Consider the following 23,332-nt stretch of genomic DNA (forward strand, 5'->3'; position numbering starts at 1 on the left):
ATGAAGGTCATTCTGGAACAGGAAAGGCCTTCTCCAAAACAGTGGTAACAGGGTAGAAATTTCACAAACATTTTTGAGGCGAAGGTATCATCCTATGTGAGTGCCACATATGAAGTCACTGAATTCTTCACTACGACCCATAATGTCTATGGAGATGGCATGTCTATGTGCTTGATTTTCTAGACCTGTTAGCAATGGCTGTGGCTAAAACACCTAAACTCAATAATTAGGAGGAATGTCTTTATACAATAATACAATTACTGATCTGGTCTTGCTGCAGGGTGAAGTCAGTGAAACAAAAACAAATGTTGCTCAGTTTTAATCTGTTAAATACCGCAGAATGTTTTTAGTTTTTTTAATAACTTTTTTTTTTTTTGACAGCTACAAAAGCTGATGGATTTGCACTATATTTCCTAGGAGAATGCAATAATGTAAGTTAACAAATCTTTTAAATAAAGTATTATGTAAATATATGCATTAATGTTTACCATTTACTATAAACTGTTAAATTTGGTTTCACCACATAATCTATTCTATATAGCTTACCACTTTTGTCTTAATTATAATATTATGTTTTTAATACTATTCATAATGATATGAACTGTGGATTCTACTTCTTTATCTGTCAGTTCAAAAATAAAAGAATATCTTTAGGAAAATGCAGATGAAGTTCATCTTTTTAAAAAAGTGGAATATCATAAAACCTTTTTCTCTGTATCATCCATTTGCATCCCTAATGACACTCCATGCCATCAAGATATTTTGGATCTATGGTGATGGCATGAAACAATATGTCTTTAGCAGTGTAGCATGTAAAATGATCGCAGGGTTCAATCTTCCACCTATTAGTATTAATAATGAATACCTTTGTATCCACTTAATAATACCTTAATGTGAGCCAGGTATTTGTTTTATAGTTTGTTTGTTTTTTGTCAGGAGGTTTCTTGAATTGATAGTCATACTGGTAAAAACACTACCAAATGTGATATTTATAAATAAAACATAACTTTTATTTAATATTAATATTTTAAAAGAAAATAACTACATATCCATCTCAAGAGAGATAATAATTGGTAGGAAAAATGTATATAATATTAAACCTGCAAGTATGCAGCAGAGCATTCGCTTATATTAATGAAGAAATATAAATCCTAATGTTAGAGAAACTTGTTATAAAATATAAGTGGATGACCAAAACTTCTGTGAAAGAAATAAAAAAGGTAAATATAAAAAGCAATTACTTATGTAAAATGACATCTTTAATATTTAACGCCTTCAAAAACAGAGCTATTTTGCCATATGTCGGTCAAACCATTATTCCCTTTGCTGTGAATAATGTACAAATCTAAACTATACACCGATCAGCCATAACATTGTGCCCATGTGTCTAATAATGTGCAGGTTCCGCTTTTTGCCTCCAAAACAGCCCTAACCTGTCGAGGCATGGTGAGTCCATTAGACTTGTGAAAGTGTGCTGTGGTATAGGGCATCAAGATGTTAGCAGCATGTCCTTTTAGACAGGGATTTGAGTCCCCCTTCGGCGCCAGGATTTAATATTTCATGGTCCGTATGGTCAGGACCTTTAAGTCCTGAAGACAGAGCCATTGGTCATTTCCCGTTCCCGCTAACCCCTGATATGCTACCTTAAGACTGAAGGTAAGCTAGAGGCAGTGACGTGTATGGGGGTGAGGGACCAGGGTGATTAGCTGGGAGACACGAACCTTAGTGTACGTTAACCAACCGCCATATTAGTTTATTCGCTATTCAGTTTAACCCCTTGATGACAATTGCCAGTCCGGGCACGTCACGTTTACGACAATTGACGTGCCAGGACCGGCACGCCTTTAAATGGGTGCAGAAAGCGATCTACATTCACTTTCTGCACCCAAACGGGGTTGCTGTACATACATTGTATGGTGCCGGACAGCCGTTTTAAAAGCGTTTAGGGGGCGATCAACGATCGCCTCCTAAACTTAAATGGTGTCGCTGGAATGCCTCGATCAGGAGGCATCAAGCGACACCAAACACTTACCTCGGGATGGACTGTGACCGCTCCGGTCCGGGAAAAAAAACAATAAAGATGAAAAAGTTCGCTAGATGGACTCTAGAGAACTCTGGCTCCACTTGCAGGTTGAATACAGGTACTGCATTCAACCATGCAAGTCAATGGAGCCCAACTTTCTAATCACAGTGTGATTAGTAAAAATAAATTAAAAAATAAAATAAAATTAATAATAATTAGAAAAAAATAGTAAAAAAACAGTAAAATGTAAAAATAATTTCCCACTGATGTCACTAAAAAAAGGCAAAAAAAAATAAAATATATATATAAAAAATATATTTTTGTGAGCAAGTCCTAAAATTAGCATATTAGCTTAAAACAATTCTCGCATGGAAAGAGTTAAAATACTGGCATATTAAATGCCCATGGGGTGTCTACTTTTAAAAAATGTATGATTTGATGGGGTAAATTGAATTGGCCGGGTTCAACAATGTCCCAATTAACATTGGGGGAAGGATGGCCACACATCTAATTTCCAATTAGAAAAATGCACACGTACCAAATGTGGCCTTTTAGTTCCCCCCAAAAATGACAAACCCATGCATGTGGGGTATCACTGTACTCAGGAGATGTTGCTGAACACATATTGGGGTGTCGTGTGACAGCGGCATATACCAGGAGCTGTAAATTCATACGTAACATAGGTGTGGTTATGTGTGCATGCAAAGAGTTAAAATACCAGCATTTAAAATACCCTGGGGTGTCTAGTTTTCAAAAATATATGGTTTTGTTGGGCACACTGAAATGGCCCCGGCTCAAAGATGTACCAAATAGGGCATGGGCAGTGGATCCCCAAATGCCAAAGTTCAACATTGAAAAATGCGCATGCCCCTTTTTGCCCCCAAACAGCCAGGCAAAATCATTCATGTGAGGTATTGCTGTACTCAGGAGATGTTGCTGAACACATATTGGGGTGTTTTGTGATAGTGACATATACTAGAACCTGTTTATTCATACCTGAGGTAAAATGTGTGTGACAAAACAAATGCAAAAAAATGACTACCACAAAGTTTGCTAAAGGCTGATGGTAGAATTAGTACTTGAAAAGAGTTAAAATACTAGCATTTGGAATACCCTGGGCTGTCTAGTTTTCAAAAATATATGACTTGTTGGGGTAAATTGCATTGGCCGGCTTCAAAGATACCCGAAATGGCACATGGGGGGAAGAATTACCAGATTTGGAAAAAATGGCTTTGAAATAGCAAAACGCTACCTGTACATATTGCCCCATAATGTGTAGAAAAAAGCAAAAAAAAACATAAAAACATTGGGTATTTCTAAACTTAGGACAAATAGAATCTATTTAGCAGGTTTTTTCATTACCTTTTATAGATGAGTAAAAGATTTTTCACCATATTTTATACTTTTTTTTAATAGTAAATAATATGATACAATCAAAACAATGTCATCTAAAGAAAGCCCTTCTTGTCCTGAAAAAAACAATATCTAATGTGTGTGGGTTCAGTAAAGGGGAAAGAAGAAAATTACAGCTAAACACGAGTAGCGCAGAAATGTTAAAATGGCCATTGTCACGAAGGGTACAAAAAGTAAAATCAGCCTTTGTCACGAAGGGGTTAAACAACGAAAACGCAACATTCGTGTTCGTTTTCATGTTCTTCCGAATATGAATGCACAAGTCTAGTTGCAAGGTTAAGGCCTTCATGGATCAGACTTGTTTGTCCAGCACATGCCATAGATGCTCGAGTGGATTGAGATCTGCGGACTTTGGAGGCCAAGTTAACACCTTGAACTCGTTGTTGTGTTCCTCAAACCATTCCTGAACCATTTTTGCTGTGTGGAAGCGCACATTATCCTACTGAAAGAGAGTTTTCTTTCCCCACTAAGGGCTTCTTCCCACTGCCAAGGACAAGGTTTTCGGAGGGAAGGCTTAAGGCTTAGAGGCAGAGGGGTGTGGTCAGAGTTAGGGATTATGGCTGGTATGTGGAAGAGGATGTGTATGGCAACGAAAAGGGTTTCTTAAAGCTGAGACTTCTGAATGGTGGGGCTAAGGATGGGCAGCAGTGAATAGTTGAAGATCCCAACCTGCCCCCACTTATGCACACCTGCCCCCAGATATGCTTTATACCCCTTGTATGCCACTCTGTCCTCCAGAAATGCATTATATCCCCCTATATGCCACTCTGCCTCCCTGATATGCCACTCTGCCCCAGATATGCCTTATACCTCCTATATGCCACTCTCGCCCCCAGATATGCCTTATACACCCCTATATGCCACTCTGCCTCCCTGATATTTCATTTAGCCCCCTATATGCCACTCTGCCTCCCAGATATTCCTTTTAGCCCCTATATGCCACTCTGCCTCCTGGATATTCCTTTTAGCCCCCTTTTTGCCACTCTGCCTCCCTGATATTCTTTTTAACCCCCTATATGCCACTCCAGAAAGCCCTTATACCCCTCATATGCCACTCTTACCCTCCCCCAACTTACCAGTGCTTCCCTAGACTTGTCCCCCGTTCTTCCGATTCCTTGGTGTCTAGTGGGGCAGCCAGTGAAGGTCTGCTGCTGCCGGCACTTCCGCCGGGGCTTCTATGAATGAGCACTGGAAGGTAATTTCATGCTGGTGCTCTGTCATAGAATCCCCAGAGGAAGTGCCAGCAGCAGCGGAGTGTAAGGACTTACCTGCCTCTCCAGTCCCGCGCCGTGGCCGGTCCCGCGACGCTTCCTCCTCCGCTACCCGGTCGGCGTCTTCTCCGCGTGGCCGACCACACGGCAAACAGGTAGCACAGTCTCACTCCCCTCAACCACTGACTAAATTGTAAGCTCGCAAGAGCAGGACCCTCTTCACCTTTGCACCAGTTTGTTATTGTATTTGTTTATAAAATGTCCTACTGAATGTAACAGTGCTGCGGAATTGGCCGGCGCTTTATAATAGTACCATCCATGGGTTTGTCAGGTTGTTTGAGAGGTAAACTTGGAACTTTAACATCTGTCCTCCTGCCCCCATGTCCTAAGTGGGCTATCTTTGGAGCCGACTAATTCAGTTTACCCCATCAAGCCATATATTTTTGAAAACTAGACACCCCAGGATATTTCAGATGGTGGTATTTTAACCCTTTCCATGCACCGATTTTACCACCAGCCTTTTTTTTTCACACAAATTGTACTTAAGGTGTGAATTTACAGCTCCTGGTACATGTCACTGTCAAACAACACCCCAATATGTGTTCAGCAACATCTTTTGATTACAGTGATACTACCCATGCATGGGTTTGTCTGGTGTTTGGAGGCTAAAAGGCCACATATGGGAAGCACGCTTTTGTTTCTCCATTTTGGTCAGTCTGTGCCTATGCCCTATCTTTAACCCGGCCACTCCAATTTACCACATCAAACCATTCATTTTTTTTTTTTTTAAAGTAGACACCCCTTGGGTATTTGAAATGCTTTTATTTAAACTCTTTCCATGTCAAGATTTCTGTCATTGCCTTTCTGCGCTCCCGCGGGGTTCGTCTGATTATATATCTGGACAACATGCTCATCATGGCTCAAGACAAGAAGTTACTGAAACTTCACGCCCGATGGACACTGAACCTAATACAGAACCTCGGATTCTCAATCTGTCCTTAGTCTCAGACAGAGGCGGGTCTCGACATCAATTGCCTGGAAATTCTCGCAGGATCGTTCGCCATCAAGAGTTTTTCCAAGATGTGCATCAATTCCTGCATCAGATTGCGCATAGACAATGTATCTGTGGTACGATACATCAACTGCTTGGGGGACCTGGCCAAAGACCTCTGGTCGTTTTGTCTGGACCGCAACATCATGGTCCAAGCGGAATACATACCTGGTCTCTCCAACACGGTGGCGGACTGGAACTCTCGTTACCTGTCAGATGCCAGCGACTGGACACTGGCGGACTCAGTTTTTTCATCTATTATGGCTCTTTGGGCCACATCGACTTGTTCGCCTCTTGGCTCAATTCACGTCTCCCATTCTTTTACACTTGGAGGCCAGATCCAGATGCTCTCGCGGTGGACGCTTTCCTACAAGATTGGTCCGACGGTCATCATTATGCCTTTCCTCCCTTTGCGATGATTTCCAGAACGCCATAGTACCGTTCTGGCCGTCACAGCCATGGTTCCCCAGTCTTCTGGATCTGATTGTGGAGGTCCCTCAGGTGCTTCACTCTCAGTCTCCACTGCTTCTGGACCCTTTCGGAGCCCCTCATCCTCTGATTCAGGACGGCGGCCTTTCACTCCTGGCATGTTTGGTTTCCAGGATTTCTGGCGGATCACTGGCATTTCGGGCTCAGCTCAGCAACTCTTGGCAGGAGCTTGGGCACCAGGCACTCACAGATCTTACTGTGCAGCCTGGCAGACTTGGGCTTCTTGGTGCTTGGAGCAGAATCTGGATCCCTTTTCAGCCCCTGTGACTTCTGTTATTCTTTTTCTCTCTACCCTCTTTGATGAGGGGCGTGCTTACAGGACCATTAATCTCTATCGGTCAGCCATCTCCGTGGCACATTTGGGTTTTGACGGCGTCCCAGTAGGTAAACTCACGGTAATCTCCTTAAAGGAATCTGTCTCTCTCTAGGCCTCCCAAACCAAAATACTGTTGCACCTGGGATGTTGATGTGGTGCTGAACCTGTTCTTATCGTGGCCTCCTAACTCCGGTCTGTCTTTGCGACATTTATCGGCGAAACTAGCCATTTTTTTTGCCTTATTTCCTGTAAACGGGTTTCTGACTTTCGTTCCGGAAGGCGTTAGGTTTGACATATCTCGGCACACTAAGACTGCTATCAAGTCTGTCATTTACCCAGTGTTCCCGGCTAACCCGGCATTATGTCCGGTTCTTTGTCTCAAGGAATACGAAGCTTGCACCTCTCAATTCAGGAGCGTGGATGCTCCGCAGTTATTCTTATCTTTCAGGAATCATCATCTCCCTATTTCTTCGACTACACTGTCCCGCTGGGTCAAATGGGTTATGGGTCTGAACATATCCAGGTTCAGGGCTCATTCCACAAGAAGCGCGGCAGCATCCAAAACGATGGCATTAGGTGGTCGTCTGGAAGATGTCCTCCGTTCGGCTGAATGGTCCCAGAAGTCCACTTTTCGGGAGTTCTATTTTAAGCCTATCGAGCATGTTTTTTCTTCTGTTGTTTCTCAGCTTTGAACTTGCGATATATGAGCCTCCGTGTCTATGAGCCTCCTCTATTACTAGATTTTACTAAAACATGACGTAAAGTCATGATTTTATGAAAGACATGGAGGCGAATATTGTCCTGCTGCTTTAAAAAATGTTTCTTTCTCTTACTTCCACTTTCCAAATTTTTCCCTCCCCTTTGTTATTTTTTCATAGCAGGGTTTTTTCAGGAGGTTTCGCTGGTTTCCAGGTTCGGCTTTATGTCCTTCCCTCCTATTATCCCCGTTCCGTGTAGTATAGTTATTTCTGTGTATTTGATACGTGTATGGTGGAGGGTCTTTTGTTTTTCCCTCAGTTTCGGTATCTTTGGACTAATCGATTCCACATCCTCTGTCCCTCTATGTTTTTCAGGTTGAGATTTCTGAATTTCTCTCCATCTTCAGTGCACTTTCGGGGAAGAGTTCTCGTCTCTTCAGAGTTTGCAGTTTTGCAGTTTACTTGAATTGTTCCGGATCGGGTTGATTTATTTTTAGTTTTTTCCTGGACTTCTGGGCTGTGTTGTGTAACAGTCAAAGAAAGAGCAAGATTAGGGGCTGTGCTATTCATTTTATATTGTTATTATTATGATTATTATGTGGGAGGTGCATGTATTTTTCTTTCATCAATGTTATTTTTCTTTGCTGCTATTTTGAGTAAAGAAAGGGTTAATGCACAATATTCGCCTCCGTGTCTTTCATAAAATCATGATTTCAAGGATTTCACATTTGTCATCCATGAGCAACAATTTTGTGTAGCAACATGTTAACTTTACTTTATATTTTGTTTTTGTAATTGACTTCTACCACTACTTTATACATTCACCACACAGTGATCTCCCAGCTGGACAGGCTGGAGCCCCTGTCAGAGATCCTGTATGCGGATAAAAAAGAGAAACTGACAATAATAATTTGGTCAGATTACAAACATATCCAATGTTACTTTTGCCTTTTTTTTTTTTTAACCCAGGACTGCTCACGCCTATGTGTACAGGCAGGGGTTAACAGGTTTAAGGAAACAGAGATAAGATTTTCACTCAATGGATGAAATCATGCATAAAGATTATTAACTAAATCAAAATACATGCAAAATAATCAGCAATAAAAGAGGAATGAAAACGATTATGCTTGCATTCCTTCCTGCACTAGGAGACCTTCAAAATGAGACGGGCTGCAGGGCACTATTAACCCCTTCATGTCACAATTCTCTTCTGGGCACTACAGAGATAAATATCTAGAAATATAAATTCCAAGAAAAGTTGCCGGCACTCGCGGAACTTGATTTCAATAAATTTCAAGAAGCTCTGTATTACAAGTCAACGTTTCAGTCTTTTTATTTTCAGACTTTCATCAGGACATAACAGAGAGATAACGTGTCTAACATTTATATTGTGTATAATTACAATAATTAGAAGCAGAACTTACCGCACCTGTAGTGTTCAAGATCAACGGACTCGGCGTGTATCGCAACAATGTGCACATGATGTCATCGATGCACCCGATACTCGGACGTATAGTCAGAGTGCCGGGTAGTCATGGCAACGTTTACTAGAATTAACTAGATAGTCAGCGTTATATAAATATGTGCCGATGGGGAGATCTATGTGAGATGCCCCATGTATAATTGGTGCCTAGTGATGTGATGCCTTATCAAAAGTCAAGGCTCATATACGTATTAATTACTGTGAAGTTTTAACCTCGGGGCAAAACATAAAATTAATTGACAATATTAAGTGGCCATATATTCTGTACGTGACATAATATAGTAGAATACATTAGTATTCCACATAAAAGTAGATATAAACTATGTAATATCAAATCATGATGATAACAGGTAGGTATAAACTGTGTCATATCAAATCATAATAATAACATAAATAAGTGGCTCTGTAAACTAATAATCTATAATTTATAATACAGTGAAAACCATGTGCAAACTACAACAAACATAAATTTATACCTGATTAAATCTACTGGCTTATGCCTATAGACATTCACGTTTTAATTATAATATACCCAATGTCCATCACCAATTAAAATTATGCACTCACCGGAAAAGTGTATAGTTGCAGAAATTATATCCACCTAACATATACTATTTGTGGATCAAAAAGGGATGTAAACAATCATCCATTACCCCCTATATAGGGGCAATAGTCTTACCTGGGACCCTCCTATTTACCATAAACCTACGCCAACTTGATATTTTAGGTTCTAGGTATCAATCCTACTTCTCAAGATATTCGGATAGTTATTTACGTCGTACACGTGTCTGTACTGTAGCATAACATTGCATGTAATTACCAATCGCATATCAAATAAATGAGGAAAATGTCAATTTTTCATTCAGCCCTGCTGGGGCCATAGTTTTTAGTTGTACAATCCAGAATGTTTCTCGCTGTAATAAAGTTTTGCCTCTATCACCCCCTCTTTTCATAAAGCCCAGGTTGCATTTTAGGGCTATATTATTTCAGTTTCATTGGACCCTCAAAAGGTTTATGTGGTACTTAATTGGCCCCATGCTGTAGGTCTTCTGTCTGTCCAACGCTTACTCAGTTTTGCTAATTATTACCGCAAATTCATACGCAAATTCATGGCAAACCCATCACTGATCTCACCCAAATAGAGAGTGATCCTCTATGATGGTCTCTGTCTGCGATTCAGGCTTTTAAGGATTTAAAAAAAGCATTTGCTTCCGATCCCCATTTTGGTCCACTGGGACCAGACATTACCATTCATCTTGAAAGTAGATGCATCTGAGACAGCAGAAGGCACCCTTCAGTCTTAATGTCCTAAACCTAAGGGGCCTCTACACCCGTGTGGCTCCTTTAATTAAAAAACAAAAACAAAAAAACTCTGTCCAGCTGGATACAACTACAAGAATTCTGGCACTTAAGGAATGATGTCATCGCCACAAGGGGACCACGACACCTGTTTTCATCAACGGATCACAGGAATTTGGCATACCTCTCTGAGGCCAGAAGATTGGCTGCTTGTTGCCCTCTCCCAATCCAGGTTGATGGTCATGATGAATATGAAGTTCAGTCTATCATTGATTCTCGTGTGTCCAGGGGGGCTCTGCATTATTTAGTTCATTGGAGGGGATACAGAACTGAGGAACGATCCTGGGTGCCCACCTAGGATGTTCATGCCGCTAGACTGGTATGAGCCTTTCATACCCAATTGCCTTATAAACCTGAGGGGGGGTTGTTAGGGGAGGAGTACTGTCAGGGTTTTGGCCTACCTATACTGGTTTTTCTTCCTCCTTATGGCTTTCTGTTTGTTAGGTTGCACCCACTTCTGAATCCAAGCTAACCCCTCCTCTTCTTATAGCCTGTGACTATAATTACCTAGCTAGTTCAGTTGCTGGTTGCCCTTTCGTGGTTCCTAACACATGAGTGCGTTCCTCCTGTGTTTCATTCCTGTGTATGACCTGGGCTGTCTGATTCCCATTCTGGTTCTAAACTCCTGCCTGATTTTGGACTAAGCAGATTTTTGGACTCCTGACCTCTGCTGGTAGTGGTGATGACTACCCCTTCTAGCTCCTGACCTTGATCTAAGACAACCCTCTTGTTTTACGCTTTGGCTTTTTTTGTTAAGGTTTATTTTATATTTCAATCAATATTTTAACTGGTACCCATTTTCCTCCATCCAGATTTAGTGGTACCCCGACAGTAACGTTGTTTATGTGAAGGTAACAGGTTGAACGTTAGCTTTCTTGCTTTAGTTAATGAAAGGCTCAGTTTTGATGATTGTGTCATGTATGTTCACTGCCTTCAGATATTGTTAGAACGAATCTGAATATAGGAGTCATGGGGTGTGATTAAAACGTGTAATCCTTCAGTTGGATTGAGGCTCCTCCATGTGTCACATGTGGAGTTGTTTGCAGAGATGGCCTATAGAATGAGACCCAGTACTGAGTTATCTAGCTTTGCTATGATCTCATTTGGCATCAGCTTTGTTAGGGATATTAATGAGATAAAAAAGGCAAAACCAATATTCTATCACATACACAAAATGCTGACTCTATTAATTATTGTAGGACTACATCCATAGTATTAATATAAAGAGATACCCTATATTTTATCTCTGATCCTAAATTCAGATCACGCCAAAAAAGTTATTTCAAATGAAATATTATACCATCACGATAGTCGATCAAAATATTATTTATTGTAAACACACAATCTACAAAATATCTATATTACCCATGTAGTGCAGAAGATAACATAAAAATTATCCTTTAAACATGTCAAAATGAAAATAGTGTATTATTGATTAGTTATCCATTATTAATCATTATCTTATGAGTTTAACACATATAAAATGCAACAGGTGAAAAAGCACATTGCATAAACATTTCAGCTTGATCAAATAATATCACCTTATATAACCAGCATTTGTAAACATCAAATAAATTAATTTCCAATCCACTCAGCAACCAAAAATAAAACCCAAAATAATAATAATCAGGGCGGTAACAAAAAGATCACTATATCTCATTATTAGTCTTACTAATACGGCAGTTAAAAATAACTTAATAATGTCTAAGAGTATTATTGAAATTTGTAATAGATGCAAATAATGTCAAACTTCAGTTACAGGTAAAAATACCTTTTACATAATTGTCATTATTACGGGTTATAAGCTGCAGACTCACAAGCCGTCATATACAATAATGTCTTATACTGTTTCCCAGAAGAAGGGAATAAATTCTTCTACATTGCAGTAGACAAAATGTACCTCTATTCAGGATAATAAAACCATTATATTTACCACCACTTGTTGCTGTGGTCCAACTGATCCTTGTAGATAGCAATCCAGTTTCAGTGGAGAAGTTAAGTGGAAAGAAAAATAACTTTCTTAAAGTTATATATATGTTAGAGTAATTGTGAGAGTGAAATATGGTGCCTAGATCTTGTGATGTTCCAAATTCCAATTGTTTGGGTCCAAATTGTCTGGGCTTTCAATTGTCTGGGAGTCCAATTGTCTGAGGGCAAATTCCCTGGGGTCTAATTGTTTGCCGGTCTCCAATTTGTATGGGCCCCTAAATTGTCTAAAACATATGCTTTTAAAGACATTCATATTCTTCACCTATTGACTGAAATTCTCCAATCATAATTGTGTGTTTTACTCATTATAATTAGGACTTCTTAGCATATTTGCACCCTTGTATTTCCATCATTTACCTCTAAGAGAGATAACTTCAAGACAATTACGTATACATCTGGAATTTGGCCTTGATCACACATATCTCTAGAAGTTACCTCCTAGGTGGTAAATCCGTAGTGGTGGTCTTGCTATGTATCCCCCATTCCAATTTACATTTCTAGAGATAAGCATCTTCTACTCCATAAATTTTCCCATAGAAGATAATTAGGAAATATTTTTTATATTCATAAAAGATTCTTTGTTCTCAATTATAGAGAGAACAGAAAAAAACATTATTTGATTAAGGAAACAAAATGGTTTTGTGTTCATATAAAATACACAAATATAAAATAATTGTTTTCCAGCCTAAAATATCTGACAGTATTGAAATCCCCTTCCAATTGGACACCTCTGCCTTCATACACTAGAGGTGTACACTGTTGAGTTTAAAAAAAAATAAAGATGGTGACATCTGTCTATGATTCTGAAGTAAGTCATCAACCATACATATACCAGTCAGCCATAACATTATGACCACCTGCCATATATTTTGTAGGTTCCCTTTTGTTGTCAGAACAGCCCTGATCCATTGAGAAAGAGACTCGACTAGACCTCTGAAGGTGTGCTGTGGTATCTGGCACCAAGGCATTAACAGCAGATCATTTATGTTCTGTAAGTTGTGAGGTGGGGCCTTTGGATGCGTTCTCCAGGTAAGAGACGCAAACACGTGATCTAAAAGAAAACGTGATTCATCGGACCAGGCCAGATTCTTTCATTGCTCTGTGGTCCAGTTCGTATGCTCACATGCCCATTGTAGGCGCTTTCGGCAGTGGACAGGGGTCAGTATGGGCACCCTGACTGGTCTGTGGCTACGCAGGCCCATACATAACAAACTGCAATGCACTGTGTTCTGGCAACTTTCTATAATTTGTGTTACAGTAGCTCATCTGTTGTATTTTACCATGGGCCAGCCTTCGCCTCCCAAAGGCATCAATGAGTCTTGACTGCCCATGACCCTGTTTTACTGTTTTTCATTCCTTGGATCACTTTTGGACCACTGCAGACCGAGAACACCCCACAAGAGCTGCAGTTTTGGAGATGCTCTAACCCAGTCATCTAGCTATCACAATTTAGCCCTAGTGAAAGTCACATCAACTTTGAGTACCAAATTCTCACTTTCTGCCTATATATATTTACTTCACCTCTCAGTGGTCATAATGTTATGGCTGATCGGTGTGCCTGCCTTAGGGTGACCACATTTAATTTGCGCTTCATTCAGGGAAACCCTATGAAGCGCATGAGATTAAAGACACAGGTATATATATATATATATATATATATATATATATATATACTTATCTCTTTGAAGTAAAGACTGTGATCGAAATATGATTTCAAAATAACAGCTGAACTGAACTTAATATTAGACCCTGCTGCCAATATATATTAATATTAGACCCTGCTGCCGATATATATATATAAATATTAGACCCTGTTGCCAATTCATTTCATACTGAAAAAAGTGGGCCCTGTTCCACACTCCCTAGCATGCAATCATTCCCTTTTTCCTGTACCCAAAAAAATATTTGTCACACTGAATTAGAATCAGACAAACAAATCCTGTATTTGCAGGTATACAATAATAATGTATGGACAGCTTTGTAGGTATAGATCAATTGGAATTCACATAAAAACTAAGCATTAAAGGCATAGATAAAACCTCCTAAATTACAAGCATAGATCACAGGTCGCACACCCCAAAGCCAGCCCTGGTGTCCACATTGCCCACATAGATCCGGACCAGCACCCAAATTACTCACATAGGACTTACCATCTTTGTCCCTAAACAGCCCAGCAGGAGTCAACTTTGTCCCCAAAAAGGCCGGCCTGTGCCATCTTTGTTCCATAAACACCATGCCTGTGCCATCTTGGTCCCCAAGGCTCAAAAACTCTGCTTGTGCCATCTTTGCCTTTCCACAAATCAAATGTACATCTATGAGACACACAAACACCCCTCCCCCTTTCTCCCACTTCTCACTATCTACCCCCGATCTACTCCTCTCCCCCCACTTCTCACTATCTATCCCTCTCACTCCCTTCTCACTATCTACCCCCTCTCCCCCACTTCTCACTATCTACCCTTCTCACTATCTACCCCTCTCCCCCCTTGAAGTTTACTTACCTTGTAGAGGTCCTGCAGCGGGAGCCCGAAGCTTCTGTCTCTGCTGCTCTCTCTCCTCCACGTCAGAAAAATAAGGATGATGTTTCAATTCCAGGACAATGTCATGGAGGTATCTGTCAGAGTAAATCAAATTGCTTATTGGCAGAGGCCACTCACAACAAGAAGGCCCTGCCTCCAACCATCGTCGTTCCCCAAGGGCAGGTCTAGGAGAAAACCGTACGGTGTCAGACCAACAAAAATAATGTTGTCCTTTGGTGTAAAAAAAATATGTCACAATCGGCAAGCTGCAATTACGGCAAAAAAGGAGCACATTCTCACCAATCTGTTCTCAGCTAGGTGCTAGATGAAATATGCCCCGATTGTGACATATTTTTTTTACACCAAAGGACAATTAAAGATTCAAAGAAAAGACAGCAAGTAGAATGGCTCTTCCACTTGCCCTGCTCTAAGGGGGCAGGGGAAAATGTGTGGCAAACTTTATACAATGTCATCTTTCTATAGGTCTAACATTATTTTTGTTGGTCTGACACTGTACGGTTTTCTCCTACACCTGCCCTTGGGGAACGACGATGGTTGGAGGCAGGGCCTTCTTGTTGGGAGCAAAAAAGGAGGAGAGTTCCCTTGGAGGCAGGGCCTTCTTGTTGGGAGCAAAAAAGGAGGAGAGTTCCCATTTAGAAAGAGGAGAGTTCCCTTGGAGTGAAACCTAGTAATTGTTTGCCCCTTCCTAAACATTTTGCTTGCCCCTGATGAAGCAAACCCCCATGCCAGTTAAAAGCATGTTGGGCATTGTTATCAGTCCCGCTGGTCTGTCCTGTTCCTACCTGATGTTTTTAGCAAGGAAATGTACTAACCTCTACTAGATACAGCAAAAAGTTTAGGATGGGACAAATTACCAGTGTGCAGGGTATATTGGGTTCTGTGCAAAAACAGGGATTAGATTTAGTGCCTTTTATTTAGATTTCGAAGGAGCTATTAAGGAAACCTAGGCAAGTTTCTCACATTTAGGGATCATTCTATAGTTTGGATTCAGCTTCTTATGAGCTATATGTTCCATTTTCCTTATGAATTTTGTAGCCAGGCTCTGCACGTTTTTGATATTCATAGCTTTCTTTTTAAAAATAGACATCCAGATTTGCATTACACAGTCAAGGATGGATCTTAATGTTCAGTTTCACTAAGGCAGTGCCCCTTTTATACATGACAATATCTGATCCTCCCTTACTGCGACTGACTGATATTGACGTTTATTGTCAACAATTATTACCAAGTCCTCCTCATTTAATGATTTACCCAATGCAACCCTTTTTAAGGTAACATTAGAAATGTTTTTTCCACAAAATGCATACATTTTCAACTTTAAATCTTATCTGCCAGTTGGCCGCCTAATTCTCCAATTAGGCTAAATTTACTTTGCAGTCTGGATTAACCTAATTTTGTGTCACCTGCAAACACAGAGACGAGGCTTTCAAAGCTTCCTGCAAGAAGATTAGTAAACAAATGAAAATAGGGTGACCAGACAGTCCTCGGATTAAGGACACTGCCCCCGGACAAATTATGTCCCCGGTGCAAGGCCGGAATAACATTCACTTCCGCAGGGGCACTGCTGCTTACCTGTGCGTTGTTCATACACACTGTGTGAGCAGGGTCTCTTGTTCCGCCTTGGCGAAACAGGAACCCAGCGGAGTCAAGTGATTGTATTTCACCTTACATGATGATGCTCTGTTCCTGCTTCCCCTGGGCGGCACAAGAGAAGTTGCTTGCACAGTGCAAGAAACACAAAGGGAAGCAGCGGCCCCTGCAGAAGCAAGCGGCACCGAGATCTGCAGTTCAGGTAAGGAGGTGGCGGAGGGTATATGAACGAGTATGGGTGATTGAGGGAATAGCATGGATGTGTAGGTGGGGGGCACAGGGAGGATATTTGAGGCTAGGATACCATAGGCAGGCTGTTTGGGGGCAAAGATGGGAAGTCCTAGGTTTCCAATCTGGGTGTTGGGCAGGTCCTGCGGATGCAATCTGGGTGCCAGGGCTGACATGATACTAAAGGGGGGGGCAATAGGCAAGGCTGCGGGAGCATTAATTCACAAGGTGGTGCTGGCTAGTCAGATATACATCCCCCATACTGCAGGACATTATTTTATCTGGGCTGGCGGCATCAATACACAAGGGGGCAGCTGGGGCCATTACATAAATCAATACTAAAGGGAGGGGCAGGCTCAGGGGCATAAATACACATAGTGCTGTCTGGGGATGATCAGAAGGGGCAAAAACACAAAAGGGGGATCAACGACAAAGCAGAACGGAGATGTCACAGATCTGGATAGTCCGACCGACTTTCTCTGCTGACTTGTGCTCCCTTGGCACAACACACTCTTTGCCCGTTTTCGCAGACTCGTGTCTGGGTGTCGGTGTGGCAGAGCCTGTCCTGGTGTGTGTGTTTGGGTGTCGGTGTAGCAGAGCCTGTCCTGGTTTATGTCTGGGTGTCGGTATGGCAGAAACTGTCCTGGTGTGTGTTTGGGTGTCTATGTGGCAGAGCCTGTTCTGGTGTGTGTGTCTGGGTGTCGGTGTGCCAGAGCCTGTCCTGGTGTGTGTTTGGGCATCAGTGTGGCAGAGCCTGTCCTGGTGTGTATGGGGGGGGGTGTTGGTGTGACAGAGCCTGTCCTGGTGTTTGTGTTTAGGTGTCGGTGTGGCAGAGCCTGTCCTGGTGTGTTTGGGTGATGGTGTGGCAGAGTCCGTCCTGGTGTGTGCGTTTGGTCATCTGTTTCCCGGCACTTTACTTAATGTAGGAATAAATTGAACTATAAAATATTTACTTATCCAGAGATAAAACACCCTCCTGAATTTGAAGTCACTTCAGAGGACAAAACTTTCTAGGCACAGAAATCAGTGAGAGAAAAAGTAAAGGATTAGTGGCTCTAAATTGTGGCTTCAGGCATCCCATGTACTGATGTACTCCCAATCCCATCACATAAGATTCTATCCTATATTATCTGCCTAGCACTGATGTCATCGTTACCCAGTACACATGGATGGCGAGGAGTTAAGATTCTGTCTATTTTATTTATTTCCATAAAAAGGCCCAAAATCCTCAGTATCAGGCCCATGATGCTCTTAATCCAGCCCTACCCAAAAGTTGTTTTGTTTAATTTTATGAACAAAATGAGGAGAAATAACATATATATATCATACAATCACTCCATAAACACATACCAAATACACTGGATGCATAGTTTGAAGAAAATATGCTTATAAATAGTTTTTCACTATTTGCCAACTTAAAAAAAATGTCCCCGAATTTCATTTAAAACATCTGGTTACCTTAAAGTAAACAGAAGCTGACCTAGGACAAAACCTCACTCTAACGTATCTGGTGCTTCAGGGTGATATACCCAGCCGCATGTTATGTGAGCAGCATAAAGTAGAGTGTGTCCTTGCATATCCAGCTGTTGGCCTCACTGATGTCCACCAGGCATCCGACATGAACAAGGGGTCACAGGGGTCACACGGGCCCCCTAGAGGCACACGCGCTGTGGCCACCTAGCCCCTACCCTTGCGGACTAATCGCTGACGTTAGTGCATGGTACCGCTGATCTTGTGGGTAGGGTGACCACAATGCATTGTCGCGGAATCAGTGGACTCCCCAATTGAGACAGCGTCTTATTTTTTTTTTACGCGGAGGAAGAGAGGGGCGCCAAGTGGTCGCTCATGAAATTGTTTTAGCAACTGCTTGGTGTCCCTCTTCGCCTCGCACTTCCACCACAGGAAATCTGTACAGTGAGTGAACTACAATGGAGGGAGAAGGTAGATAGTGAGAAGGCAGGGAGAGGGGGTAGATAGTGAGAAGGGAGGGAGAGGGGGTAGATAGTGAGAAGGGAGGGAGAGGGGGTAGATATTGAGAAGGGAGGGAGAGGGGGTAGATATTGAGAAGGGACGGAGAGGGGGTAGATAGTGAGAAGGGAGGGAGAGGGGGTAGATAGTGAGAAGGGAGGGAGTGGGGGTAGATAGTGAGAAGGGATAGAAAGAAGGGAGGGAAAGGGGGTAGACAGTGAGAAGGGAGGGAGAGGGGGTAGACAGTGAGAAGGGAGGGAGAGGCGGTTGACGGTGAGAAGGGGATGATAGTGAGAAGGGGTAGAGAGGGTAGATAGTGAGAAGAGAGTGATAGTGAGAAGAGGGAGAGGGTAGATAGTGAGAAGGGGGAGAGGGGTAGATAACTTTATCATGTCCCCCTGTCACGTCTTTTTTCCAGGCTATATATGATAACATTCTTTATCCTTCCCTGATAAGTTTTATCTTGCAATCCATGAACCATTTTAATAGCCCTTCTCTGAACTTTCTCTATCTCTATTCTTCTGGAAATATGGTACTGTTCACAATACACTGATAGAATCCCACCAATAGGTCTCACCAGTGCTCTTTACAACGGCATGGACATAAAGTCTCCAGTTATGTATTCAATTTCCTAGGATAGGTCTAATCAGTGATCTATAAAGTGCATGGAATGAATGGAAGTTATCTTTTCTTTGTTTTCTCTTTAGAGTCTATGTTTGTTCACGCCAACTGGAACAAAGGATGGACGCTCACAATTAATTCCTGCTGGACCAGTGGAATATGGAACTACCATATCTGCACATGTAGCCAAAACCAGAAATACTCTGTTAGTAGAAGATATGTTGGGGGTAATTTTTTTGTTTGTTTTCCAAAGTAAATTTGTTTTGTGTTTAATGTTTTACACATGTATTTTAGTGTTTTACATGGCTTATGATTATATCTCATTTAATAGTTTTAGTAATGTACTTGAGGAGAATGATTACAACTGTAAAGACAAAGTGGCAAGAAGACATGTAGCTTGGCACATACTTTTGGTCTGTCAAATGTATATATAAAAAACACAGTGGAAAATTAAACAAAACCTTGCTCTGAAGCTTATAATCTACATTCATGTAAAAAACAACATACAGCTTCTTTGAATTCTATGTTTTACATATGAGGACATAATAACAATCATCTGTTCATTAGCAGGTGTAAAAAATAGGTAAATACAACCTCAGATGAACACCACATGTCATATTACACTAGCATTTGACTCTACAATCCATTGGTATGCAGAGGAGTTTATGGTCAACTTACTAAATACAATGTCCCCGTGTCATGTGGCAGCAAAACAAGCCCAGAGCATCACCCTCCCACCAGTGTGCTTGACAGTTGGTATGAGGTATTAGTGCTGATATGCTGTGTTTGGTTTTCTCCAAACATGATGCTCTGCATTGTGGCCAAACCTCTCCAGCTTGGTCCCGTCTATCCAAAGGACATTGTTCCAGAAGTCTTTCAGTTTCCACAGATGCAACACTGCAAACCTAAGCCGTGCTGCCTTGTTCTTTTCAGAAAGAAGAGGCTTTCTCCTGGCGACCCTTCCAAACAAACCATACTTGTTCAGTCTTTTTCTAATTGTCATGAACGTTAACATTTCACATGCAAACAGAGGTCTGTAGAGTCTGAAATGTAACTCTTTTTTTTAAAAATCGCTCTTGCAAGACTCACCAATACAAGCAATTGCACTTTACAATGTTGCGCTTGCATCGCCACTTAAAACATGCTTCCTTTTTGTCAGCACAGTCGTGCATATTAAAAATGACCAACACATTGAATTGAATTCCCATGAGGCTCAGCCAGACATACTACTTCCATGATGCTGGCTGAGCGTCATGGGAAGTGCAGCAACAGTAAAGCTGCAGATGCTAGCTGTGAACTAAAATTCCCATGATTCTCAGCCAGCCAGGTGTCGACCATAATGCTGAGCATCATTGGAAGAGTAGTCCACAGCAGCAGAGATTTTTTTTAATTAAAAAAGGCTAATGTTACCCTCTTACAGGGTTATTCTTTTAGGGAATGTGTGACGAATAAAGCACAAATACAAGTGTATAGAAAAATTGATATTTATATTGAATTAGGTCAGGTTGTAAAACATATAACATACACAAAACATTTGATAATAATACAAAACAAAAGGCATACTTAAGCACATTCTTGGGAAACCTCTCTCAGCTCACAGGCTTCTCCCGAATGCCATCTTGCGCAGCTTCGTTCTGAGTCTCCTGACCCAGGACCCTTCTGTTCACTGTGCTCTCCTTTCTTAGACTCTTCTTTTCTCAGACTCTTCTGACTATTGCAGCCCCTAACTAGTCATCCCAGAATTCCTTGTACCTCCCAGAAAGTGGTTCACCTGACCACTCTTTCCAGAGATTTCCTGTATGACCCAGTTACGGAGGAGACAGACAGTCTATGCAAAAATACACAGTTATGTTAAAATACATCGGCTTCAGTTGTCTGACCCCCTGTCGGGTATTCATCTCTGTTGGAGCCTTTGTTCCAAACTCTTTGTAATGCGTTATTAATGACCTTACATTGTAAAAGCAGATATCGCACCTTACAGAAACCCAAATCTTCCTCAAAACATTATGTATAAAATGTAATGTCCCATTTTAAAGGCACCCTTCATTTCTTACAACCAGCAAACTGCTAAAACTTCAGCTTTTATAGAGATGGCCACACTTGCTGATGATGATGAAATAATCAAGGGCTCTTGATTAGCAGCACCTGTCTGCTATTGTCAGGACCCGGGCCAGCATAATCAGGACCCGGGTAGGAGCCCAATTGCAGGGGATATCTGAGACTCTGTCTACTCCGAGATGCATATTGACAGACAGGTAAGTACAGACAAGAGATAAGTCTCACACCAGGCTGGTATACAACAATAGATTGTATTGATGAAAGCTGGAACAGGACTGTTATATACAGTGGTATAAAGCATAGACAGGATACAGTTAATCACAACACATGGACTGGAAAGTCTTGCTGGACAAGCCTGGAACTGGAGACCCACTCCACACACAGCAGGAAGCCCACTGGTAGGGCACACAGCAGGAACCCCACTGGCAGGGCTGTCAGGTTTGCTTGCGTAGCGCAGGAAGCAGATGAAAAAGTCCAGGCAACAGTATACAGGGGCAAATCCAAATAGAGAAGTAAGGGTCACGGTCCAAAGGTCAAGGCAGGCGGCTATATATCAGAAATGGGGTCACAGGCCAAAGGTCGAGGCAGGCAGCCCACTGGCAGGGCACATGGCAGGAAGCCCACTGGCTTGGAAGCCCTCAGTCAGGGCACACGGCTTGGAAGCCCTAAGGCAGGGCAAGCGGCTTGGAAACACTCAGGGAGGACACAAGGCTTGGAAGGTAGGTAAGTCTGGGACACGTCGGGGTCTGGTGCACAAATCGGGATCAAGAACGTAGCCAAGGTCATACACAGGAAATCAGTAAACGGAAATTTAGCTGCAAATTTTATTAACTATATGCTACCGTACAATAAATAAATACTTTAAAACAGGTTAAAGGATATAATGGAATATTTAAAATGATAAAATGAATAAAATATTTTACATAAAATTACAATAGATACATAAAACCAGTCTTTGGGACGTTCATGCAAGTAAAATGTTCCACATATAAGGCACCAAAGTCTCTTTGCGTTCATGGAACCATTACAATCCTTTAAAAAGTGTGTGTATGTACCACTTAGAGTCATCTTAACAGTGGAGGCTCCTCCATAGGAGCACATGCGCACGTGAACCCCCAAGCGCAAAAGGAAAAAGAAATTTGCAAAATTCATCAAAAATCCATTTTAATCTAAATTAAATAGAAACAATGTTTTTTATAATACACTTATTATTTCTATTTAATTTACAAGAAAGAGCTCTATACAAGAAAGAGCTATTAACAGGCAGCCTGTTCATATTTCTTTCTTCTATCGCACTGCTGCAGCGCATATTCGATAGAAGAAAGACCCTATTTGCTGCTGGCTGAGCAGCCCATTTGATCCCCTGTGTGAATGTGTCAGCTCCCAGCCCGGAGTCTCCCCGCCCTTCCCAGTGACTGACTCTAGTGGGGAGGCGGGGCTAACAACTTTCTGCTTCCCAGTCCCTTCCTGCAGTCACACTGATTGGCCCCGCCCCTTACTTATAGTGTCCACACTGCTTAGCAACTTATCTAACAGCAAGTATAAAATTCATATTTGGGCTGCTAAAAGTTAGGGGAGGTGGGGGTTAATTTAGGGGCATTTATGGTTAAAGGGGTGTTTAGGGTTAATTTACGGACAGTTATGGTTGATGGGGTGTTTAGGGTTAATTTATGGGCAGCTATGATTGATGGGGTCTTTAGGGATAATTTAGGGGCAGTTATGGTTGATGGGGTGTTTAGGGTTAATTTAGGAGCAGTTATGGTTGATGGGGTGTTTAGGGTTAATTAAGGGGCAGTTATGGTTGATGATGTGTTTAGGGTTAATTTAGGTCAGTTATGGTTGATGGGATCTTTAGGGATAATTTAGGGACAGTTATGGTTGATGGGGTCTTTAGGGATAATTTAGGGTCAGTTATGGTTGATGGGGTCTTTAGGGATAATTTAGGGACAGTTATGGTTGTACAAAATTTACATATTGTGAACCCCCATTGGAATTACCCACCAGCCGCCACTGCATCTTAAGACTAATGGAAGGGTGTATATATTCTTTATTAAGCAATAAAATATTCCTCGTCTTCCAAATTGCTTCTTTTACACAATTTATCATAATCCATAAAACACAGGACTGGTCAACTGTGGGACAGGTAAAAAGGCCATATAAAACAACTGTATAGCTTAAAAACTGAAGGCCACAAATCAATTTTAAAAGTGGCCATGTCAGGGTCCACTTTTTCGCTGCCTGAACCATGGCTTTTTCTAGGTATGTGGTATATCAATTTGCTTCCACTAGTGGCCG

General features: G+C 41.5%; 1 protein-coding gene across 1 annotated transcript in view; it reads left to right on the plus strand.

Moving 5' to 3' along the window:
- The window catches only part of LOC149282087 (cAMP and cAMP-inhibited cGMP 3',5'-cyclic phosphodiesterase 10A-like), a 314,224-nt gene that overhangs the window by 134,229 nt on the left and 156,663 nt on the right, over nt 1-23,332 (plus strand). Inside the window, exons 7-8 of the mRNA XM_089498623.1 lie at nt 382-431; nt 19,066-19,206. Coding sequence (XP_089354749.1) covers nt 382-431; nt 19,066-19,206 — 191 coding nt within the window. The remainder of the gene's footprint in view (nt 1-381; nt 432-19,065; nt 19,207-23,332) is intronic.

This window comes from Sceloporus occidentalis, unplaced genomic scaffold (assembly GCF_023333645.1).
Source record: "Sceloporus occidentalis isolate IW3139 unplaced genomic scaffold, rSceOcc1.0.p SCAF_123, whole genome shotgun sequence".
In the NCBI taxonomy this organism is placed as follows: Eukaryota; Metazoa; Chordata; class Lepidosauria; order Squamata; family Phrynosomatidae; genus Sceloporus; species Sceloporus occidentalis.